Source organism: Atractosteus spatula, chromosome 2 (assembly GCF_055471065.1).
Source record: "Atractosteus spatula isolate fAtrSpa1 chromosome 2, fAtrSpa1.hap1, whole genome shotgun sequence".
In the NCBI taxonomy this organism is placed as follows: Eukaryota; Metazoa; Chordata; class Actinopteri; order Semionotiformes; family Lepisosteidae; genus Atractosteus; species Atractosteus spatula.
Genome location: NC_142707.1, coordinates 23,042,813 through 23,070,049, shown reverse-complemented (window position 1 = coordinate 23,070,049; position 27,237 = coordinate 23,042,813). Strand labels below are relative to the sequence as shown.

Genomic DNA, 27,237 nt, shown 5'->3' with positions numbered 1-27,237 from the left:
TTATTACTATACTATCATTATTATAAATTTCCATCCAACATCAGCAATTCCTTAGACACATAATTCCATTTAAGTCTCATGACTCCGATACGCTTTCAAACTGTTTACCATTTCAGTGGTGCGAAGAGAAAGAGGACTACAGTTTCATTTTATGATTAATATAACATTAACAGTCAGAAATTCTTTCATTCCTGAAGGCTAAATTTTGATTTACCTTATTTTATTTTACTGGTACAAGACACAGGGTTTTATTGACGCCATTATAAATTATAAAGAAGCTGTAAGAATCAACAAAGAAACACAAAAACAACTTCATTCATTGCCTGACGTCTTACTGATACCGCTCTTGCACAGACATTCCATGAAATGTATTGCAGCTTCACTGAAACTTGTCTCAGTTATCCTCATGGTTTGCTCTTTGCTAGAATATCTCAACTAAATTCCACTGAATTCAGTAAATGGATTACGGCCTTCAAAATCAAACTTGGTGCAAGCTCTGGATATGAATAGTGCACATAAGGAAAATGTTTTTTTTATTAAAAACACTCCAGATTTTACACATATTAAAAATTCAAGAAAATATTTACAGTAAAGTAATGAAAACGCAAAGGGTACATAATACTATTAGTATATCCTTTCATGAATACCCTATATAAAGTCTTATTTTTGAAAATTATTAATAAATCATTCCGTCTCTGTTGAAAATAGTTAAAATGGTTAAAACAAACATTTTATTAAATGTAAATGTATATTATTTGTGTATATATGCATAATGCAGAACTTAGAGGAAAAGGTGAATGGAAAAATCTGCTTTTATATTTTAATAATTTACACAATTCAAAACATGATATAGACATTTGACCCTATTTGAATATTATTTCACCTTAAAGCATTGATTGCCACAGTATCTGAAATTAAATGCAATATATTTTTTATAAGTCCACGAGATGCAAATGTGTATCTGTATTTAATAAAATACTAAACAAAAAATGATTTTAAGAGAAACCAAATGTTAGCCACAAGTAATAACACCTAAAGTAAACTTTCATCTGTAATCATTTCTAACAATAATCCTCTCATGCAAATTACATTTCTGGTGTAGAGTATAGTAGTACACATATGTAGTACATTTGAATTAATATCATTTTTACCATTACTAAAGGGTTTCTTAAATGTTAGTTCTACTTTATAAATACTCCACAGCTGTATTTCAAGACATTAATCACTTGCAGTTTGCAAGTGCAACTGCTTAATTCAACTGTTTGTACTGTATCACTTTACATGGCACAGACAATAAGAATGCAAAAATCCAAACTGACTGTGATACTGGAACTCTCATACTTCAGTTTTAAATTAGGAAATTAAATTTAATGGGCCAGATTTTGATCACAGAGCAAAGCACTACTGAAAACAAAAAGCAAAGAACCAGATTAACTAGCTCAAAGTTGGGGCAAAGTGTCAGCTGCACTGCATGCTACTTTTTAACCACACTCTCTTTCCACAGTGGCGTTAGTGACTGTGGCCTGTCGACCTTCTGGAGTGTGGTCTCATTAACGCTGGCTTGTGAAGCAATGATGGTGTAAAGTGAGTTAGAGTCTTTGAATTTGCATTTTAAAAGAGCCATCCCAGGAAGACTTTTCAGTGCAAACCTCTGGGATAAACAGGAATTAGGATAACAGACTATAAATAAGGGCTGTTGAGCAGTAACTGAAATGTTCAAAACCGAAAGCAGAAGAAGCAAATGAGAAAACACACATAAATAGAGAGTAGAGTATTAACAAAACATTAAGTATAAATTATGTATGTATTTGTACTGTATCTCTAAAAAAAGTTGTACAGAGTTTAATAGTACCTGATTGGAAATAAATAGACATATAGTTTACTTTGCATTAGAGTGTCTCTCACACCTTCTAACAAGGTGCTACATACAGTATATACAGTCTACTGTATATATTTACATAAATAGAAAATATAATCTTATTGTTAAAAGAGAAAATTCCCATGTAGCAAAAGAAAAGAAAGGAAGAATATCATATTCATGTTTCTGAGTCTGTATATTTTTCTTAATACAGACACTGAATATGTACTGTAAGTTGCCTTTGTACCACTGGCAGATAGGAGACATGGGAAAACCACATTGTACATACAGTATGTCACACTAAATCTACTACTTCTAAAATCTTATTAAATAAAGTAACAGAAAATGTTTTTCAATATTATTAATAATAATGTTTTTCTTTTTTTCTAATGCTAGAGTAACAATTCAAAAAGTTGAGACAACAATGACAAAAGCAAAGATGATGAAAATGTAAAAAATACAGCAAAAGAAGATCAGAGAATAACAGCTCAGGTTTACAGTAGAAATATCTTTTCAATTTATATTTAAAATGGCTAATGGTATCCTTGTAATTATACAGTTTAGGTGCTAGCCAGGAAAATGTTCAATGGCTCAAAGAACACTACTTTTGGTTTAAGTAGCAAACAGCCAAAAGACTGCAAGCTGCATATGGAGCATATGCCGAAGTTGTAAGGTGCTAAACCAAGCTGAACCTTAAAAAACAAGGATTCAGTAAAAAGCTCATGCTGAAGTGACATGAGCATAAGATTAAGTTTAATTAGAATTTGTGCTGAGGTCTGGACATATGGCAATTTGTTATGATTGAGCATTGCATTACTGATTCAATATGAGAAAAAAAGCATGCATGACCCTCTCGGTATCTGGCTTTTTATGGCAGGAGTGAGGAGAGGTATAAACAAAATTATGTAGGTAGAATAAAAAGGTACTTAAATAATATTATGAATATTCCTTCGTAAGCCAAGTTTATAAAAATAACACTACTTAACGTTTTTACAGATAAGCACGGCTAAAATTCAAACCCACCAATAACCACCTTAAGATTTTCATATTGACGAAAGAATGATCCTGGCTCACTGTGGTCTTTTCATGGTTCAAATAAAGGAAATGCTGGTGTATCCGATTTTTAACATCACTCAAGCAAGACAAGGAGTAAACAAAAAAAGTTCCTAGAACTGACCTTTGTGGTACACCCAATGCAACTATTTTTTTGGTATTGAACATTGCCCATTTTTTCCTTACAGCCACTTATGTAAGATTTAACCAAAAATAGAAAAGAACTTGTATTAACTACAGCCTTTTCCAGTCAACCCAGAAAAATAGTCTAAATTATTTTTTTAACTCATTAATGATTTTGTGTGCAACAGAACACTTAAATTTTTAAAAAAAATTCATTTAATAATGTGTATATACAAATAAAGGAATTGAAATGACTACTCTTCAAATGCTGCAACAAAACAGTTACCTAATAGTATCTGAATTCATATTTGACTAATGTTTAGGAATGAACAGCTCAGCAGGGAGATATTGCTAGTGGTGTGGTCACCAAATTTGCCTGTACTAATGATTATTTGTAAAAAGCAAGTGAACCTGTTATGATGTTTATGCATGCAGTAAAATTGTTATTACACACTAGTGTTACATGCACCAATTCTGGTTGGTGTTTAATAATAATGATATAGACATTGATGTTTTCACTTTATTTTGATGTTTAGGAGCTGTTTTTTTCTTTTTGTTCCTAACAGATCAACACTAAATCCTTTTAAAAGATACCAGTGTAATTCACAACTAGCCAGTAGTAGTAAGGGTGTTAAGCAAGCTAATTTCCCCATATTTTGTTTGTGCTGGGTGCTACACTTGTCTAAAACCTCTCTCTTGGTACAAGCCACTCCCTTCAGCATGAAGCCAATGATGTCACATAATGCCCTTGCACTAAGGTTATCTAAATTGGGCAACAGTAAGTTCCATGTCCCAATTATTATTAGAGATCTTGGCAGCATAACAACATTCTCAGTACATTATGCAATGCTCAGGTACTGGCACAGTCAACTACAGCCAGGAATACTTTGAACATGAAGCAATATTTAAAAACAAAAGTAAGCAGTTTTGATGCCCACAATCTACTAACAAAAGGAAAAATGTATAATTTAACTTTTCTGACAGCCGCCAGTCTCCAACATTTTCTAACAACTTACATATTTAATAGTTGAACAAATATTTTCTTTCATAAAAATGTCCAGGCATTCATATCATTTTTCAAGTGCAAATAGATTAAAATGATATAAAAAAGACTTCTTTTGTATTTCCAAAATGGACAAAAATTACAGCATTTTATTCCTCAGTAGAATTATGCCACTTTTATAAAGAAAATTACACTAACCGCAAATTGCTCACAACAATTCCAATACTTCTTAGCTTGACCACTTTAAAATCAGACTTTTCTGAGATTATAAATATAACTTTTTTATAGCTCTGTTATTACGTACTGTGAATGGGGAGAGTGGGCCAATCTTGTGGCTGTAGCGCCGGATCGCTTCTCTGATGTGGGAGGGCTGGATGGCATTGCTTTGAGCCTCCAGACCACAGGCTGCAGCGCTCTGCAACAGAAAAACACATAAATTGTTGCTAAATCAAAAACACTGCTTTCCACGCTTCTCTGTACAACAGAGCAACAGTACACAAAGAAAAAAACTCAGAATGCCGAGACCTCCAAAAGAACACAGAAAATACATTTTGTGACAAATTTCATTAAGTCCGCAGAATTTTGAAGGGAGATGCATGACCGTTCAAAGACTTTTGAGTCTTGCATAATAAAAAACAGAAACGGAGATGCCTGTTTTTCTGTTGTTCTTTTCCGTCTTCTTAAAGATGTACCACTAATGTTTAAAAGGTTCATAGGGTTATTCAGCAATAAAACCTCTTTATGGTGCTGCTTTTCAACAACAAATCAATGCCTACTAAAAGACAGGCTATTTTTCAAAATATCAACCTAATTATAATAAACACTTTCATATAATAAAGGAAACCTTCAAATAAAAATATATATTTTATATACATTTATACTGTTATTTACCTGCAATCAATGAGCTGTCTCAGAAACTACCAGTTGATACAGTAGTTGACAAATTATTACATCCATCTATTGTCTAACTGCTTCATCCAATTCAGGGTCACGGGATAACCAGCGTCAATCCTGGCGAGCAGCAGGCGTAAGGAGGGGATATACCGCAGACAGGACTTCAGTCCGTCACAGGGCACACAGACAGACACACACTCACACCAGGGCCAGTGTTCCCAGAAGCCAATTAACCTACCAGTCATCTTTGGACTATGGGATGAAACAGGAGCAACCAGAGAAAACCCTTGTGAACACAGGGAGAACATACAAACTCCATACGGCTAGCACCCCAGGAACTGAACGCAGGGATCAAGGGCTTTGAGGCGGCAATGTTAACTACTGCGCCACCCTGCGCCATCCAACACATTACAAAATATTTGCCGCTGGAAAATGAGGAAAAAAAAACATTTTGCCATTTTCTTAAAAGAGGCTCCAAGAAGGTTAACAAGACAAATAATCTGACAAAATATATTGTGCTTGCCAAAAACGTAGCTGCATTGTATATTTTAGCAACGGACAGATCAAATACAGTACATGGATTACATTGATTACATTAATTATACTCTCTACATAACTTTTACTTTCTACACTTATTGTTTCATTCATTAAAGTTTTTTTCACTGAAATATTTAGATTCTTACAAGAATTTGCCGCCAGACAAAAAAAATGTGCTTTTACAGTGCTGTGTCATGAATCCTGGTTAATCCACTTTAATCTGTCTTCAACCAATGTGGTCTGTTTAGATATCCCCTACATCTTAATGTCTCACTCCTGCTTGGAATTATTTCATAAAATACAGCAGAGAAATTTATGAGATGGCTGAGATCCCTCCACCGGATGTGCCTATCTCCATATTAAACACAGACTTCACTAAAACGAAAGCAGGATTTACTAAACTATGCAGATTACAAACAAATCAAAGAAATGCACTTCTAGTTTATTATCTACAGGAACTAGCTGCTCAATAAATCAAATTGCACATGATGCAGTGGTACTTTTTTTAGTATTATATCTCATGATATAAAGTGCAGAGACAGAGTTTTCCTTATGAAGATAAAATTAACAAATAAAATGCTAAGAAATAGGCTTATATTCTAAATGTTTTCTGAACTTTAAATGGGTTTTCTAAAAACGTATTTAACCTGTGTTTTCTTGTTTCTTTTATACTGCATATCTTGGTATACAGTCTGTGTAAAATCTACACAACTAAGAACAATTTCAATAACAACAGTTAAACAACAGTTTAACAACAGTTAAAACTGAGTTTTAATTGAGTTTTTTTAGCTTGTTTTTACACAATTTTGCAAAAGGTTTAAAAATTGGGTTTTGTCATTTAAAAATAGGTTTACATGGCAGTGGTGCTGCCTTCTGAATCATGCAAATGTGCGGCAGTGATCTGCAACCCAGCACTGAGAGACTGCAGTGCTTTACTGACACAGACTCTACAGTATGTGACGCAGTTCCAGTAACTGCATTTACTGAAGTGTGCCTTCACAGGAGCTGGTTGAGAAATGCCCACATGAGCTCAGTGAGTATGCATTCTTGTTCTTGTTCAAGTGCTTTGGATTCCTCTTTTGAAGTCTAGCAATCTAGTTCCTCAGTCCTAGTCCTGCACGACTGACATTGTGGCAGATTTTCTAAGTCCCCTTAAAGCACTAGCAAATACATTATTTAATGTGTGACAACAATAGCTATTGTCTGTGTTATCACAAATAATATCATTTCTATTTCATGCATTTTTAAGAATGAAATAGTACTGAACCATGGTCATCTAGTTATTCTTTATTCCTTTCTGTGTGATAAAGAACACAAAACAAGAGAAAGGGAAAATGGAAATGCAATTTACAAATGCTAATATCTGTTGTAGTGTATTTTGACCTCATAGAATAGGAGCACAGTTTTCCTGTTTAACTGTTCGTTTTCTTTCTCATATGATATCACTACTGGCCTCTGCTATCTCCTAGTGACTCCAACCCCAACGACCCCTGCATCTCTGAATAGAGCTTCATTAGAGATGCCTGACTTTATCATGTAAATCCTACTATTGTTTTTTTATGTCAATGGACAACAGGACAACAGCAAATCAAATAAACCTAAATGCCCTCTACAAACAGAGGGTTCTTAAAAAAGGTAAACATTGCTTATCTTTCTGAAATTCAAAAGTAAATGAAAGCTAGTAAACTAGTTATGCTCGAAGGAATACCAATTCAGGATGATTAACAAACTAATGATCCTGAAAATCTACATTTTTATGTAGAAACAGATAAAAGAAATTAAAAAAGAATAAAATTCACATCTGGGAAAATAGCTGGAAGGAAATCTTATAAGTGAAAAATGTGTTGATTTCTTTCCCCTAGAAGTTTTGTTATTGTTTAAGCAAACACTACAGAAATGTGTAATAATAGACTAGTTCAAGAAAATACTAAATTCTGTTCAGTCATTATCTGCGTTGTGTCATTCTGGGATTTAGGCAGGCTCATACAGATTCAATGAGCACCAGAGAAGAGAAACCACAGAAGAGTTCGTGTTTCTTTTAATGCTGAGCTATGATAAACAGTATTAACAATGTATGGGTTTAAGAGATTGTGAATGTAAAGTATACCCTATATGTTGAAAATGTATCTTCCAAACAAAAATTATCAGTGAACTGTAGAGGGTTTTGTACCTCAATGGCAAATTGCAATATTAACAATTTAAATATATAGATCTAAATATAGTGCAGACTTGTACCAGCCACAATGCAACTTACAGTATGCAATATTCAAATTACCATTCAAAACTAATTTTAATTTGACCTCTTTTTTGTTTTTTATGTATTTATTTGTTTTTAAATATAAGGTTTTTAAAACCACTATGTATAATATATTTTTTAGAATTAAAATCTAAAATAAACTGATCTGTTTTCTAATCACAATTTACACACAATAATGAATAATTCTGTATTTTATTAGGTCCCTTTTCAGGCTATAAAGGCCTATTTGGGGAATGGGAGGCAAGGGCCACCATTTTTCTTGACCATCCAGCACTGGAAGTGGAGGTAATGTGGTCAGCATCACTCTCCGGCCAGCCTATTACCCCCGGAAGGATTATTTACTCATTTGGAAAGCAGGCTGAGTGGACCTGGGTGCCATCTGGAAGGAATTAGAGCAAGCTACATCACTTGCCCCTACCTGGGATTGAACCCGGGACCTTCCAGTCAGGAGCTAGACGCCATTGCCGTCTGAGCTACCACGGCTCCAATAATACTGTATACTGTATGTAATTAAAAAATTATAATTGTTATACAGTATTGTGTCATACAGTATCTCATGGTAGCAACATCATCAGGAAAATGACTCTTGAAGAAATTAATCTTTCTTGTGGTAATTGCAATGACATTTTATTGAACAGTCATGAAAAAGGTATAGTCATGCTGAGTCTTATTTTTCAACAATCTCTGCTGTCTAATATACTATGTTTACTCTGGGTCTAATAGGAAATTCACAGGTAAGTATTTGTGTGGACCATTAGAAGCACTATAAGTTGCAAATTTGCAATTCATGGTTTGCATCATAATGTAATCAGTCTTATCACAGCAGTCTGTCGCATTTCTCTCCTAAAGCCTGGACAAGCATATCCTTGATCACTGGTCTCTGAACCCTAGGTGACACACATCATCCTATCTCATCCCACAAGTGGCATTCAGGCCTGGCAAGTAGGGCATCTATGGCATAACTGTCACATTCACATCTTGCAAGAAAGCTGTTGTTACAGTAGCAGCATGAGGATTCGGTGACATGTGTTGTGTCCAAAGAAAGAGCAGCAGTTGAAGTTCCAGAACTTCCAAAAATCCACATACTGTAATGTTGGTCAGTCAAGTCGCCATTAATTGCTACAAGGTCTACATGGTCTACCAAGACCATCACATTTTGACTTCCTTACCGATGCCAAATGTGCTAAACTTCATCAGGGTGGTCTATGCAAAATCTTGCTTCATCACTAAACATAACCTTGGCTCCACTACTGACAAGTCCACTTAAGGTGATGCTCCAACATACCAATCATAAAAGAACCTTTCTTTTTGATGACGGTGGCATACTAGATTCTTGTTTTTTTTTCATTTTTTTTTATTTTCAACATATTGATATTTAATGGGTTAAAATATTGTTTTTTACAATATTGTTAAAAATACTGCTAAATATTTAACAAAATATTGTTAAAAATCATCTGTGACCAATTTTATTTCTCACTATTGAGGTTTACTAGAGTTGGGCACGAACGATTAATCAAATTAACACCAAACATATCTAATCAAAAACCAAAATCTGAATGCTTTATTTGAAAAATACATAAATTGAGTAATGGGTTTCTTATGACACTCAGTATATGTTGTTTATTATATTTTATGCTACAAAACCAAAAAAACAATGCCTCAGTATAATGTCCAAGGACACTATGCTGTAGTGTAGTACAGAGGTACCCAATCTAAGTTACATACTAGATCTTACTTAATTTAGCAAAGGAAATTTCCTCTCTGGATCTGCTGTGTACTGAATGAGGTGAGTTCCTCCTGTACGTAAAGCTTTGAGACCCTATGTCAATTATTAAAAATTATAATCTTACTAAATAAAATTCTACCCTTTTACTTAATTTAAAACAGTAGAAGTGAGGGAAAAAAGCTTCAAGCAAACTGCTATCCTTGTCTGGATAACATAAAAACAAACATTCTCTGGGTATTTAATTTTAGTCAAATGCTTGCAGTACAAAAAAGAAAATTACAAGATACAGCTCAGTAGAATAATATTATGGTATAAACAGTCTGTCTTTCTTACATATTTTGCTAAATAAACTCCAGACTTTTCAGACAACTCCAAAATCAATACTCTTTCAAGTGGGTCATTTGCTGTGCTTTTCCATAGTTGCTGGTACTGTATATTTTCTTTATTTCAAAGATTGGCAAAAATGTAATTTCATAGGCTTTTTCACATTGTCAACTTATACAGTATTAAAACAATACGTTAATCAGTTATCTATCAGGAAGCAGCAGCATTAGAAAAACATAAAGTATTTCTGCCCTTTTCAGATAACTTGATTTCATGCTTGTGTAGGATGTCAGACTGAATATACCACCATTTAAAAAGCCTATAATTTTTAGTATGGCAACACTGTCATGGCAACACATCTACCAGTAAATGAAGCTTACATCAAACTTCTCTGCTCTTGGCAACACTAGTTTGACATTATTCTTGTGTCAACATGTCAGATAACAATTGACACTTGAATAGAGGATGGAGGTCATGGAGTAGGAAAAATTTTCAAACATGCTTTCACAAAGCATGAGCATATTAGTGTGTTCACGTGCAAAAATGAACTAATTCAGTCAACATACCCACCTGTGACACAAGTAACACAGGTCACATGTTAAATGTTCATATGTGACACAGGTAAGTGTTGTGATGATAATGATCTACACATATGGTGATTACCTGCAGATTTTACAGATGGTATCTGACAAACAGTAGTGGAAGGCAACGCTACTGTTATCGGCATGTGCAGCTGTTTCATTTATCATACTGAACCTTGCACTCACCTGCAAAGAAAAATGACACATTTCCTATAATGGTAGATGATTTTCCATCTATCCTCTTTTTTTAGCGCCTCTTCCAATTCATGGTTGTGATGGAGCCGGAGCCTATCCTGGCAAGAAACGAGCGTTATTTTTCTACTAACCTTTTTTCTTTTCCTTTGTTTCACCTTGCTGCTGGTGTCCTGGCTCATGCCTCCGTTCCCCAAGGATCCTGAGTGGGTCTTGCCTGAATGCTGAGAGCTGGTCACTGGTGGAGTGGGTGTAGAAGGAGGGGTGTTCTCTGGAGAATCAGGATTGCTCTTGACTGCTGCAGACTGCCCTTGCAGGTATACCTACAAAAGCAATATTTACAATCATAATAATAATAATAATAATTGCTTACACTTATATAGCGCTTTTCTGTACACTCCACTCAAAGCGCTTTACAGGTAATGGGGACTCCCCCCCACCACCACTAATGTGCAGCATCCATCTGGATGATGCGACAGCAGCCATAATGCGCCAGAACGCTCACCACACATCAGGTATCAGTGGAGGAGAGCAGAGTAATGAAGACAATTCACAGATGGGGATTATTAGGAGGCCATGATTGGTAAGGGCCAATGGGAAATTTGGACAGGACGCTGGGGTTCTTTTCGAGAAACGCCCTGGGATTTTTAATGACCACAGAGAGTCAGGACCTCGGTTTTAAATCTCAGCCGAAGGACGGCGCCTGTTTACGGTACAGTGTCCCCATCACTATACTGGGGCATGAGGACCCACGTAGACAGCAAGGTGAGCTCCCCCTGCTGGCCCCATTAACACCTCTTCCAGCAGCAACCTTAGTTTTTCCCAGGAGGGCTCCCATCCAGTTACTGACCAGGCTCACACCTGCTTAGCTTCAGTGGGTCGTTAGTTATGAGTTGCAGGGTGATATGGCTGCTGGCTCAAGAAAAACAACAATAATTATTTTCCTGTTAATTGCCCAGTTTTGCAGTTTTCACATGCAATTCAATATGAGATGTGACTGCACCATTGCACTGCAATGTAAATATAAACACTTGTCTCCTATAACAGGTTCTGTGAAATACATTGCTTAATTTTTCTCATGTGAAACCAGAATAAAAGAAATACTGAGGCTGGCTTTCCCACAGTTTTCATGGTTTCAGAGTGGTGACCACAATCAAGTCTACAAATGCCAAGCCAATCCTAGCTAAATCCAGGTCACATCACATAAAAGCTGGCTTTTACATTACAGTTACCTGGTTGCAGAATTAATGAACTATGGACAAAAAAGTCTGACTAGATGAAGCTCTCATGAGCCAATGAAAACTAATTTAATTCTACAACTCTTTTGACAGGCAAAGGAACCCCAGTCCATCTTCACGCAATTAAGGAAGATCAACCGTACTGCTCACATTTTAGGTTACAACTTCTTCACATAGGGTAGAATCTTAAATCTTGAAACATAAAATTGCTCAGAATACTATAAACCAAAAGAGTGGAACTAACTGGAAAGAATAAAAAAGACAGATTTTAAAAGAAAATGATGTTCTAGATTAGGATGCAGTCATCAATTTTCCAAAAAGAGTTAATTAGGAAGAAGGACAATATCATCTCTAAAGCAGCGTTATGGGGCCTTTTGTTCAGATTCCATGTGACGCAGTAAACCTGTTTTTTTTGTAGTGGTCCATATTACGTACAGTAGCTTGCTATTGGAATGTGAACACAGGAGGTTAATAGCAAAATGTATAACTCTAAATTCTTTTTTCCACCTCTCATTCTTTATCAGAAGTACTGGATTCCAACTCCTTCCTCCCTTTAAAAGACACTTTATAATTGCCATAGGCTATTTAACCAGATTTCCCACTGAATTGTTGTATAGAAAAAGACATAGCTTCAAGCGAGGTTTACTGCCAAGCCACTTACTTTTCCTTCATAAAAAAAATCACCATGCAAACAACAAAGCTACATAGATCTACAGTCCAAGTGATGACAGCAGAAGGGGTCAGTGAACTGGGACTCCTAATCCTGCTGTCAGATCAACAGTGACATTCCGAAAAGCTGCCACAAGACAACCCTGGCTGTTAGTTTAGACAATGACATCTGGCCCCCTGACTGAATCATAAAACCAGTTTCAAGGGAAAATGACACTTACTTATTGAATGACATTTCAACAGATAGATAACTATTGTTTAAACAATTCAAAGATACTGAAATTTAATTAAAAAACTAAGAAAAATGACAGACATTTAGGAAAAATGTTGAAACACTGCACATGCCATCATAGAACCTTCTTTAGGTTTATTAGCCTTATCATTTTTTTTGCACTCACATGATTTTTAAAATTTAATTCAATTAAGCTCATACAAGCATTTTAAAACAGCACAAGTATAATTGCAAGGCCTGTGCAGAGTACATAGATGGAGAATTGCTGGTGCTTGTGCAGTATACAGGCTTGGCAGCACTCGGCTGATTGTGTCTCATTACCAGGGTCTCCACACTGTGGCCAGTAACTGACACAGCCCGGATCAGGACCTGTGCTGTCCAGGCCACAGATCGCATCATCTCTTCAGATGGATGCTTTTACTGGAGGAGACACAGGAAAGCCCCTGCCTTGACTCAGCTTGAATCTGTGAAAAGTGCAGTGAGCTTCTGGTTTCAGTGAAACCCCCTCTCAAGGAGTAAACTCCCACAGCACAAAACCACCTCACAATTTGGCAGCCTCACTTGGCAAAGGCTTTGTACTTAATAGTAGGGGGTAGTTTAAGATAGGATTAGCATGAACTTGGAGACTTGGAGAGTTTTGGTAGAAAGCCTTTCTTGGTAACTACAAGCACAGACTCTAAATTCCCCCTTTGCTGCCTACTGTTAAAATCACAATAATTCATACTACAGTAAATTACAAAATAACAGAACTTAAGATATTACCTCAGCTGTTGAACTGTGATATTGAATGAAAGTTGCTGATATTGCATGGCTAAAGGGATCTCCAGCTTTCGGTGTCATGTCTTGTTTTACCAAAAGAGCAAGGTCCACTAACTAAAAACATGGACAAAAAGAAATAATTATAAAATGTTACAGTGACTTTATATTGAGGATACAAATGTCTGATTAACTTAATGTATACCTACTGTATAAACACTACATTTATCTTAAAGTTACAAAGATTTATAATTTGTGTAGAGTGATACCATTATTACACACTTTGCAATTCTATAAATATGTCTGTTGTGTATAAACCTTTAAATTTGTTACTGCAGGGAAATACAATTAGGCTAAACATACCATACAGTATGTACTGTATATCATTGAAGTAACATTTCATTTGGAAAATCCTAAAGGTATCTTTTTAAGTCTAGCTTACTGAAATAAATTTGCACTGAGCTACACAATATTATGGGGTCTTGTTATTTGTTTATTTTAAAATCTAAGTGCAAGTTAGTGGGGAAAACAGGCAGAAGTTATGCAAATGTGAACAACTGCTTCCAGGAAATTATTTCATCTTCTGTTACTTACTGTACAGTATGTCTCTTGCAGGGGTATCAAGCCTTCACAACCTAAAATAATTGTACACTAAAAGCATACAAACCATGCACACCAGCTTGAGGCTCTTTCAGACGATAGCATACCTGAGCTACAGTCTCATATGCCAAGTAAGACAGTATTTCCATGGCTACTGCATTAGGCTTCACTTCCATACTGCTGCAGTCCAACCATTCCCGAAACTTAGATGCCTTTTTGGCTGAAAAAGACAACAAACACAGCATTTTGAATGTAAAACTAAAAATACCAGCGAAACTATAGTGGTAAAGGGGCTGACAGTGCAGAGCTCCAAAATATTATGTATAGACTAAAAAAGTACTAATATTCAATGCCAAGTTTTTATCATTTTTAATGCAGAAAATAATCTTAAGGAGACAGTTTGGGAATCTGGTAAGATGTACAGTAAGAGATTAAGAATTCAAGATTCTTACTGAGAACTGGGGGAGTGATGTAACACAAGAATATTGGACTGAAAATGTGCAATTTAGTTTTGTAGAATGTGCAAACTCCTGTCCTGTTACATAAAAATGGTTTATTAAGAAACGGTGATCTTTCACTTCCCAGTGAACAGCAGAGAAAAAAACCTATGCTGTATATTACAGTGTCCAAATTATACAAATTATGTCAATAAAAACACCACATCCCCCACGATGAACACCAAAGAGAGTCCTGAATGGTCGTCAATTGTTTGGAGACATCAGAGATAAAAAAAAAGAATACAGATGTTAAAAACTGAGACATTGCCTGTTGTGATTTATTACCCTCAATGTCACATTAAGGCTTAATAAAATAATTAAAACAAGTATTCTTAAACACGTGTATTCCAAATATATCTGGATTCATCAACTCAATGTCTGACAAAGATGAGCTATTTATAAACTAATCATGTGATTACTCTGCGCAATAGTCAATTCATCAGACACTTGAAACAATAACTCCAGTATTTTGATCCTGTGCGTGTTGGGTGACTCGGTTATCCTTTTGTTCAGTTGTCATGTACTCACTAGTAACGTTTTTAATAGCCTCTTCAATCTCCAACCTTTGGCCTTGAATCTTAGTCACCACTCATCGGCATCTGGAGTAGAGTCCGATTGCAGGATCAAGCTTGTTGATTTACAGGCTGTTATTGTCACGGGCTGCAAACACTTCCAGTAAGTAGGTTTGTGTGTTTGTAAGGCTTTAATTCTGTCAGCATGTTATTAGTGCAGGAATGCAGTGCGCTGCCCATTCTTGGTGTTTTCTGAAAAGATCCCACAGCAGGAGCGCAGAGACTTCTGTGACAAGAGCCTTTGAGAAACACTTGCCTTTCAGACCTAAATTTAGACCCTAAATCCATGTGGTTTTTTTACAAAGCTGATAAATGGGCCAAAATATTAGCAGATCTATAGTGGTTTTCAGATTACATGAAACAATACAGCTTCAACATCCAGCCTTTATCCCTGCACTTTTCAAACATGAATGACCAATTAAAATTAAATACAATTATATTTTAAGGTGATAAATGATATTTATTATTACAAGTAAACAAAAATTAAAATACTGACACCTTCTAAAAGCTAGTTTAAGTATTTTTTAAATGTTAAATTACAGCAAGGTATATATACATACTGTCTGTTACACTACCAAACAGGCTACATGGACCAAATCACTTCCTTCTTTTATAGGGATAAAATTGACCCTTTTGTCCAATAGACATCATTGTAAAGAACAGCTTTCTAATTAACAAATTACTTTACAATCTAGCTTTTTGGTCTTCTAGAGTCAAATCCAGAACCACTAAATTTCAGCTAAAGCATTTTTATTTTTCTACTGAACATCAGGCACAGTGCTTTAAAATACTATTTTGCTATAAATTCACATGACTGGAAACCAAATAGGAAACAGTATACAGACTTATTTTTTATATTGTTATTGTTTGCATACATATCTAATAGAAAACATTCTCTATGTTGTAGAAAAGCATTTCATAAAAGAAACTAAAATGATGAGGACCACACTGCAAAACAGAGGACACCTCTGGAGCTGTAAGTAAGGGTCCAGACATCAGGATCCTGGGGAATAACACACCAGGATGTCTGAAGCTGATGGTGAGAGAGCAGCAACCTATCTGCACAGCCCAGGCAAGCATCAAACCCACTAAGTCAAAATACATGCCCCTTCCCGCTGGGAGTCTGAAGACATGAGGAGTGACATAGCTGCTCTCAGAGCTTTAATGCAAAAGGGGCATTTTTTCAACAGATTGCTAAATTAAAGTTTCTTACGTTAAAAAGCTTTTTCAATATTTAAGTGGATCACCAAAAACCTCAAAAATCTAGCAACCCTGGCTTCCTTTTCAGTGTCAATATTTAATTTAAACTAAGGTATTACTTATGCTTCATCAACTTTTATGGGACATTGTACATTTTTTGTTAAAGTGTAGCTTTGTGAGACACTTGTACAATACTTACAAAAGCTCAGCTGTCGACTTTCACAGAATTCACTGTACTGAGCAGGGTCCATCATTCTAGTCTGTTTGTCAGCCCTCTAAAGAAAACAAAAGTTAAAATCATTACAAATTTTACCTAAATTACAGGTGTTTACAAATGCAGAACTACAATGTCTATAACACATTATAATACTGAACAAACTAGCAAACTTTGCTTTAAGAGTGCCCACTGCTCTTATTGTTCAAGTGACATTTCTTTTCCTCAGCTTTCTTGGTTTTTATGTTATCTCAAAGACAGTCTTCTCATAACTCCGTCTTTCTAGTCACTGTTGACTTTAACTTAACAAGCTGTGCTTGTAAATTTATAAGTCACAACCATGTCAAAACTGATTTAGTTTTGCTACAGTATATACACCAAATATACAAAATAATACATCAGCAGCATTATAATTTGGGAAAATATTTTATTCAAACCACAACATCAAATAAGTGGTACACATAATTGAACATTGTGTTTTCTTGAAATTATGCAGACTATTTTAATATAAATATAATATAGACTAAATAAAAAATATTATTAAAATACATCGTTCATCGTTAGTTCATCTTTCAGAACACAAAATATTGTGCTGACTCTCATTATTTAATATTTGTAAAAAATGTACAATAATGTTTTTCTTTACTGTGGGATAAGTACATCTTTTAATAGGTAAAAAATTACAGATATATTGTAACATACTGTCCATTTCCAGTGTTCCTTTCCTACAGTTGAGAGAAAAAGTTTGTGAATTTTCTGTATTTCTGCATTAATTGCACCTAAAGTCTGATCTGCTCTTCATCTAAACCATAACAGACACAAACAATTGCACTTTACCAAGTCTATATTGAACACATTGTTTAAGCATTCACTGTCTATGCTGGAAAAAGTAGGTGAACCTCTAGGATAATAACCTCTATTAAAAGGTGTATTTGGAGTCAGGAGTTCCAATCAATGAGGTGAGTTTGAGGTGCAACTGTAAGTGTGATGTGAAATATTTTTTGGAGAATGCCAATGTGTTTAAATGGTGAAACATGGTTTTTGATGGTAAAACACATCTTAATCAAAGGAAAATAAGTTGTATCCTCCTCTAGTAGAATGTTATGGTATGCAGTGAAGTCCAAACATAATACATCTTTTTGACATAACCAAAAAAAATCTAGATTATCTAGAGTGCAACCTATCCATGCATTTTTTTAAAAACACATTCCGATCTTATAATTTCCTGCTTATTTGTCTACTGGCTTTATGGAAGCTCTGCCTTGAAGTGATCCCCTTATTTGAATTGCAGTGTATAAAATCAGTTTTAGAACAAAATAAGCAGGCATGCCATTTTTTTTGTTCTTTTAAGATGTACTATTTAACCTGGACTGAACTTTGCTCTTTGTGTGTGTGTGTGCATGTGTCTGTGTGAGTAACATCAGGCTGACACATTGCTGAAAAGCAATCCACACTGATTACTCTGCACAGCTTTTCCATGCACCTGGGCCAATGAAAGGAATGTTCCTACTGTTTACAGGCAGCACCAGCCCTGTGTTATCGTTTAGACCATCTCCGCTTTAATCAGGTGCATGCTGCGGGAATACCATTATCCATATCAAAGCTTCCTAAACATTTGTTTCACTCCTTAAAGGCTTTTTGCTAAGTCCTTTGGCACTTTGTATAAAAACATTTACAGTAAATGTGTTCAATTTATTAGATAATAAGCATGCATTGTACTCAAAGCACCCCAGGCCTTAGTGTTATTAATGACTTCTTCACATGACAAATAATACTTTTCTATGGCATTTAAGTACCTAGGCTTTTTATAATTACAGAAAAATAATAGGGCTCATATTATAAAATAGCTGAGTCATCAGAAAGGCAGTAAAAATGAATCAACAAAACCTTTTGATGGCAAAGCAAGATTGACTTATTTTTCTTAGCACACTCGACTGCATTTTTGCATGCTAGCAAGTACCGCTATTCGAAGTTGAAAAGCAACTGTTCACCACTGCCAACATAGAGTTGTGTCTATTCCCACAGTGCCCTGATCATTAAGAAAACCTTTAATGTTTTGAGGAGTCTATTCAGTATTCACTGAGAGCTGAAAATCTTTTCAGCAGGTTTCTAAGACAATCTTACTAATGTATCCTTTGTGATGGTGAGCTATGGATCCTGTACACCAGCAGATTCAAACATATAAGTACAGTCATGAAAGACATGGACAAATTCAACACAATGAACTACTTCTAGTGCATTCAGGACTTGCAATTTGGATATGGTTCTTTACAAAAGGAACAGATGACTGAAATGAAGCTAAATCCTTAGGATTCTTTAAGAACCGTCTGGATCAGAAACTGGCAAATTCACAACTAATGAGAAATAGGATAGGGTGAGGTAAGAAGTAGATACAACCCTGTATGTTGAAGTTTATTTTTTATTTTGAGAAGTCCTACAGTACGTAATCTATATATCAATGCATTATTAATGTTGCTTATGTGCTCACATACACTATGGGGTAAAATATTTAGACATTTTGCATTGTTCTATACTTTTTGATCAATGGTTTTCCTTTATGTAGAAATAATTTTCCACTAATTTTTTTATTGAAAATTTTCATTATACACTAATCCTGATAGATCGCTATTTTGTAGTACAATGCTTCATTTTGGCCATTCATGTATATATTATTTGGCATTGTTGTGATAAGGATTGTCACATAAACATCTGAATGACAAATGGGATTTCTTCTCATCCATAATGAGCTGTATTAACACCAGTCCAAGTCCAAACTGTACAGAAATCTACAGTGAGTGTCTAAGGCCAAACTGGAATTTGGGATAGCCTGGGAGATCTGTTCATAAGGGAGGGTGTCAACCTGACATTTCCTCTCCAGAAATGCAGAAATCAGAGAATCATGAATGATCTCCACCTCCATTTTGGCCAAAGGAATCATACTGTACCTTATCTTATCATATCTTATATTAGTCACCTGCTAATTACTTTGCCATTACGTTGTGCTAGAAACCAAGGAACTATGCAGCCACATGAATCATTCCTGATGATTAAGGGCACTTTATCAACTTTAATTGTTAGATTGATTAAAATCGGTATCTAGATTTGTAATAAAAAACCAGTTATTTGCATAGCTTTTTAATTAAATGTACAGTGCGTATTCATTATTTATCTGGGTGGGTTTTTTACACAGAATAAATTACAGAGATTTCATTTTTTACATACATATGTTTGTACTAACTTGGACAGCTAGATTTGCTGAGCAAGCTGGGTTAAGTACCATGCTTAAGGGTACCCTACTGAACATGCAGAACTTAAACTGTCACAGGCATACAGTAAGTATTGGCAATCTACAGTATATCTCTAACAATATCATTTATAAATTTTATTAATGGAGTAATATTTTGTTTAGCTATAGTTTCTACAGCTCCAAAGACACATACAGTATAAAGATACATGCAAAAAATATACAGTCTTTAAAACATGTTCCACTTAGATGCTTTCTGTTTCAATTCTTGACAGAACATCTACAGAATACAATGACACAATAATCAAAGTCCACACATCAAAAACAATATCATGGTTTGGGACAAGAATTAATAAAGATGCCTGTTTCTAAATATAGGGCTGAAAAAGAAAAGGATACACAAATGCTTTAAATATTTTCTGTATTAACATATCTTAAATATAAAAATGTAGTTGGTTACATTCTTTCTGCTGAAGAAGTGCTTCTGTCCAGAAAAGTCCTGAACCATTTTTATCATTTTTAAACCCTTTGTAGAATATACAGTAAAATGTTCTTTTCTGTGTTTTATTTGTACACTGCAGCTCATCCCACTCTAATAAAATATATATTTGCTTCCCCACAAAAACAAACACTGAAACACTGAACTGCACAAAAAGCAAAATACTCTTTTCTGAAAACGCTTAAATTCTCTGACTGATATTTAATTTCTACTTTTCTTACATTGTTTCTCTACTAAGGAATATACTGTACAACCTCAGAAAATCAAGGGAAAACACTCAAACTGCAGCAGTCATTTTGATGTTCCTGTTTGTGAGAGAAGGAGTTGGAAGATGGAAGATCTCAAAGAAAACCAGGTTAATGCTATAAGGTTGGTTAATTGTTGGTGGAAAGTTAGATCCCTCTGGACCAGAATTTCCAAATTAACGCCCCAGTATCATGACCAAGGACACCTTCTGTAGGATATACAGATCTTTGGAAGAGGCGTTAAACTCCGGTCCTGACTACTAGTAGTTTCATCCTAAATTCCACCCTTTAAATCACATGATGAAGCAATTTCTGTTTTTGCACCTTATCTGTTGTGTAATGTGGCTACCAACATAAAAAGATTGTCATGTATCACCCATGTGGGTGCTACTCGGCAGCGGTGGGTCCCTCTCCTACAGTATATGCAGAGTGCATTGGAATTCTATGGGATGAAAATTAAATTTTCAGGGATTATCATCATAACCAACATCATCCTATTAGAATTATGGGATGGAAGCAACAATACAACATGCTTAAGTGAGAACATTCTTATTATGAGCATTTGTAGTTCTAAGTATGAATAATTTGTACAGTGGATGCCTAATTCAGTAAACTGTTAGCCGCCTAGGGCAGTACAGTGGATAGCACTGCCTCGTAGCACTGGGGCCCTGGGTTCAATTCAAGACCTGATGTGCTATCTGTGTGGAGTCTGTATGTTCTCCTTGTATTCAAGTGGGTTTTTGCCAGGTATTCCAGTTTCCTCCCACAATCCAAAGATATACTAATAGGCTAATTGGCCTCTTGGAAAATTGAACCTGGTGTGAATGTGTGTTTGTCTCAGGTGTGTCTGCCCTGCGATTGACAGCCATCCTGTCCAGGCTGTATTCTGCCTTATGCCCACTGCTTTCCAGCATAGTCTACAGCTTCCCCGCAATCCTGGGATAATGTATTGGATAATGTGGTTAGAAAATGAATGGATGGATGGATGGATGGATGGATTAACTGCCTATAGGAAAGAAAAAAATTATTGCACAAGTGGAGTAAACGGAATTCTGTTTGCAAAAATTCATGGCAACTATGCATGTATTGTAGAAGTAGTTTTTCTAAAACCATTTTAGGTACAGAAAACTATTTTAATTAAAAGATCAGTTAGTCTCGGAAATTAAAAGATCAGTTAGTCTCGGAAATTAAAAGATCAGTTGACACAAAAAACAGAAGTCACATGTAAATCACTGGTTTAGAGGAAGTCTTAATGCAGAACTCACTTTAACAAGAAAGTAGGAAATCCTTAGGCATACTGTATGTATAAAAGTAGAGTGCACTCTCCAACACTCATAGAAGACTAAAAAACAAGAATCAAATGAACAGCACAAGACTACTGGGGCATTAAATAAGTCAAAAGCCTTAAATAAGAAATAGCAGAAAATCACAATACCCCACAGTTGATTTAGCTTGTTTATTAGCATGAATGCAGTAAATGAATATCACTGAAAAGCATGCAACAGTGAAAAAGACAAAGACATACTGTACTCTCAGAATACATACTTTAAAATTGGAGACTGCAGGCCAAATGCTAAAGTTTAATTGATTGATCATACTGTACATTTTAAGGTTTAAACAGGAACATCACTTAATTAATTAACAACATTAATAAAAATATTAAAAATAAGGGAATGGATACATGCATTAGGGGGTGCTCTTCCTTATTCAAATCACTTAACACAATTGTTTTTGTCTTTTTACTGCACACTGCAGTACTTACACTGCTAGCTATGTTACTTAAGGAGTTACTTCTTTACTTCTCCTTACTGAGCACCCATATAAAGATCCAACCATTCAGAATGTAAGCTGGATAATGCAGCACATTGCACCATGCACACCTCAAGACACTGCAGCACACTGACATTAAACTTATTGTTGTGGGACTGCACTACTTTGTAAAACCAGAAGGAGCAGAGAATGCTTAATGTATGGTGTGGAAGCATTTGGGCTAACTCCAGAAAAGCCTGGTTTTGAATCCCAGTCAATTCTGAGCCCCTTGAAACAATCCTTGTGTACTGTTTAGACTTTTATTAATTTTAAACTGTATTACAATATGTTAAATATCAAATTAATAAAAAAAAGAAAATAAGGCTATTTTACAAAAACAAAATTACTCCATTGGATATATAAAAAATAGTTTATTACTGTATTATACTGTATAATTCTGAAACGGTTTGCCTCAAGGACATATTCATAGTACAATCAAAACAAAACACCTGCTGGGTATTGTGTCCTGATGGTACACACACGCGAATCACGTGAAGTCATATCCACAGATATACCAAAGAGTAGCGCATACGTCAATGAACTTGAACAATGAACTTGAACTTGCAGTGTGACCTTATAAGTATACTGTATATACAGTATGATACCATAAAATTTTAAAGCCACTACAGTAAAGTATGGGTGAAATATATTTTTCATAATCAAAATTTAAAGTTAATTATTTCCTGAGTACTTGTTGCTGAAATTTGCATTAAGCCAAAATATACATTTTCTCAATGCAGATGTAAACCTGAAAGAGGCACATCGTGTTCACAACAAGCTATAATAATAAACAATTTTTTATATATCCTGCTATGTAAAAAAAACAAACAAAGCAATGGTCTGCATGGGATTTGAACTGCTCACCTTCTGAGTTGCAGGTTACTGTCTAAACGTCTAAACTACCTTACAGTCTATGAGCGTATCATTGTCCATTATCACTATAAGGACAATAAAAGTCGTTAAAAATGAATGGAAAAATGTTTCCAAAATATACACAAGTGATATTTTAGCTGCCAAAATTTCTTTACATGATTCAATATTAATATTCCTTATCAAGTAGTATTTAATCAGTATTTCAAACATTTGTTCAATAATTACAGCAAGTAAGGTGTTCTTATAAAAACATTATAGCGTTTTATGAAGTATATAAACCTTACTGTATATACAGTAGTTAGAACAAACACATCAAAACTTTTCCAAAATAACCACTGTAAATTACCAAGTTAAAGACTTTGATGCATAAAATGTTTATCAAGAAGGTGGGATACTGTTGTTTACTGTTTTTTATATTTAGCTACAGTACCACTACCATCTACTGTATGTACAGTGCGTTAGGTATATATTACATACAGTATGAGATTGTATGGCTTTAAAGCCACTACAGTACAGTATGTGTGAAATATGTGAAATTTTTCTTAATTAAAATTTAACTTTAAATTGTTTCCTGATTACGTTGTGCTAAAATTTGCATTACGTTAGGTATATATTATGTTATATTTCTGTTTTTTTATTTTTAGATACCAACATTTCCCTTTAGTTATAAAATTCCATATTAAGCAGATTTAAACATGCACAGTAGAGAAACAGATTAAATGAAGCAATCATTTCACTAACATCTAATACACCACAAGGGCCACCCATTGATTGTCTTTGGTGAATTACATAATGTAATGTGCCGTGATACAGGTAACATACAGTATTTAGCAGAAATACCGTGTGTTCTGATTGCTTGCATCTGTATAGGCACTAATGATGCCTGTAGTGAATCTTCTAGCTTTTTCTATTTAGTTTTCCAGGTGGGAAAGAGCAAACAAGTGAGTGAATGAACAAACTAACCAGATTCCTCAAATATGCTACAATTTCTATCTATTTCTACTGATACAATTTCTAGGCATAAAACCGATTGGTTAATTTCCTTCATTTCAGAGATCGTGGTTTAAATCAGGAACAACTATGTTTTTTTTTGGAGAACGGCTTACATATTGCCATTTATTCCTTAGTATAGTGATATAGTGAATTTAAGGTGTAGAATCTTGTAATGTAATTAAACTTCAGGGACTCTTATAAATAAGCCAACACATGCTTTTTGTTAATTTTCTTGTATCTCCATAAATATCCAGAACTTGTTTGCTTGACTGGTTTTAAAAAACCAAATAGTATTTTAGTTTAACCCTAACCCTAAGTAACCCTAAGTGAAGCGGATGTCAAATGACTACAAACACAAAAAGTACACTTTCTTGAAAGAGAACCGTGAACCCACGGTTTTTAATGACATCTACACTACAATTACATAGTCACATGGAAGTATTATGAACATACTTTGTAGTTGGCAAAATAGAGTTTGACCTTCATTCTGTTCACCTTTTTCAGAGATCACCCTTCCCTCAGGTCCACCAGAGGTTATGGAATCTTGCACAGACTGTCAGCTAGAATTAATTCAGCCTTCTTTTCAAAACTCTGTCTGAATTTATTACCATTGGTGTTAACTCCTAGGCTAGCACCTGTAATTAAACATTTCCTGAGTCTTGGACCACTTTGATTCCTAAGGAAAATTACAGCATGCTGTAAATTCACTAGTCACACTTTAATGCATGTCGTAAAGCCTGTTATAAGGTTTATGACTTACTTTTTCAGATCTTTTAAGCTGCCTGTTTTTAATAGCTCTAATTTGTGAAGTGCATCAAGACCAAAGTTCCATCTAATGCAACTGAGAAAGGCTACCAGTCTAAGCTACTTGAGTAAATCCTGACACTTAATCACACCCAGAAACTCAGCTTCAGTCCTACAGCTGACCCAGACTCAAACTGCAATACTAACCTAAAGCCTAATTGAAACCTTCACCGTAATTAAACCCTAATAGTGTTAATAGTAGATGCAACTATTAAGTATTATGTGTTATTTAGTGTATTGTGGATCATGAATTGTGGAGATTTCGAGTTTGTAAAGCACATTTATAAGGCCTTCAAGTCTCTGTTGGCATTACTCTGACTATCAGGCTCATCCCTTTTCTACACCAGCAATAGTACAGAAAAATTGGCAGGTAGTTCTGAAGTAGCATCCAATGCAAATATCAATCTATTAGCTATGTGAAGACAATTTTTCATTCTAGTAGGGTTTTTCTAGCAGTTTTTACAAACATACAGTAGCCTGAAAAAGAGGAATAATTAAATATTCCCTGACTGCAATATTTGAATACAGATGCAGCCATTCAAAATGAGCGGTAAAAACCCGCGGTGCAGTAACCAACCCGCAGGGCACCGCGGTAAGTGATTGGCTGGCCAAAATGACCGACAGGGGCACTCGTGGTGCATTGGTTGGTAGTGAAAAGATTTAATCATTCAATGTCTTTACTGTGCACATTTCAATCCGCTTAGTTTTGAATATTTATATGGAATTTTACCACTAAAGGGAAATTTTAGTAGCTGAGCATAAAAAGAAGAGGAGCATAACGCATCTGAAGGTCATAAACGATATTAATTTTGGAACATAAACATACAGTATATAGCTGCAAAGGAACAAGTAATAGGTTTATTCCATGCTGAAAAAAAGAAGAAAGAGAACACAACGTTTCGGCCGTGGAGCCTTCTTCAGGTGTCAGAATGGGTGCAGAGAGGTGTGAAATGAAACTTCCAATGAATGGAGAAAATTTAAAAGAACAGTAGTCTGTCGTTAAGGGAAGGGAGAAGGTGTGATCCTAGCTGCAGAATAATTTTAGTTTCGGTGGTCTTTCTGATGTATGAGTTTGGAAAACCGTCTTTGAGAACACAGACGGAGAGATTAGAGTGGTCGTGGCCGTCAGAGGTGAAATGAGAAACAATGGGCTTGGAGAGATCTTTAATCTTTACAGCCCTGACGTGTTCTCTGAAACGGTCTCCGAGTCTCCTTCCTGTTTCTCCAATGTAGATGGCTGGGCATTTACTGCAAGAGATACAGTAAACAAGGTTGCTGGAGGTACAAGATGCTGTCTGGGTGATCCGGAATTGTCCTGAGGGGCCTTGAATGAGTGTGGTGGTGGCTGTGTATTTGCAGGTGATACAGCGAGCTCTGTTGCAAGGGAAAGTGCCTGGTGTGGATGGTTGTTGAGGGCGGTCAAGGGAGCTGTGAACAAGGAGGTTACGCAGATTAGGTGGTCGGCGATATGAGATAATAGGGCGATCAGAAAAGAGGGCCCCAATGGAGGGATCATCCTGTAGGATGGAAAAGTTGTGGTTAATGGTCCTGGGGATAGGAAGTGTGTTAGGGTGGTAAGGAAGCACCAGAGGAATGTCACCTGAAGAAGGCTCCACGGCCGAAACGTTGTGTTCTCTTTCTTCTTTTTTTCAGCATGGAATAAACCTATTACTTGTTCCTTTGCAGCCTACGCATGCTGACGCAGCTACCCACCTGAACAGTATATAGCTGGTCTTGGTACTTTAAAGAAAAAAATACACACCAGTATTCCATTTCTCCCTAAACATTTTAAGCTTCGAAGTCTTTAACTAACGTGATACCGGAGTCAACAAGCATACTTTTAGAATTTGATTAAAAGGGAATATAATATGGAATCGCGTATCTAAAGAATTTAATAACGGTATGATTATATCCGTGTACTGCGACAGGGCTGTGTAGGGCTGTTTCACCTGCCTGTTCATGCGAGCTGTCTTGTAGCCTACTGGTCTAGGTGCGTGACTACCACCTGGCAGCTTGTGTGTTCAAATCCAGCTGGTGCTGGACTTTTCTTTTAACAAACATTTCTTCGAAAAAATAGAATAGCGATATTATGGACAATCAATTGACTTTTATATTTCAAAATATCGCAACATGATCGATATTTGTGATATTTTGAACATATCTTCCCTTCTGACAGCGGTTCCTGCTTCTAGTGTGTGTGTGTGTGCAACAGAGTAAATTTTTATAGAGAAATGGAGGCTGGAC

The 27,237-nt window shown here is 35.5% G+C and overlaps 1 protein-coding gene across 5 annotated transcripts in view; it reads right to left on the bottom strand.

The window, feature by feature from the left end:
- Window positions 1–27,237, bottom strand: part of supt3h (SPT3 homolog, SAGA and STAGA complex component) — a 234,686-nt gene that overhangs the window by 31,738 nt on the left and 175,711 nt on the right. For all 5 annotated transcript variants that reach the window (XM_088935110.1, XM_088935085.1, XM_088935102.1 and 2 more), the window contains 5 exons: window positions 16,512–16,587; window positions 14,151–14,263; window positions 13,450–13,560; window positions 10,683–10,871; window positions 4,342–4,452 (listed from right to left, as the gene is read on the bottom strand). In XM_088935110.1, the coding sequence (XP_088791236.1) occupies window positions 4,342–4,452; window positions 10,683–10,871; window positions 13,450–13,560; window positions 14,151–14,263; window positions 16,512–16,587 (600 nt within the window). The remainder of the gene's footprint in view (window positions 1–4,341; window positions 4,453–10,682; window positions 10,872–13,449; window positions 13,561–14,150; window positions 14,264–16,511; window positions 16,588–27,237) is intronic.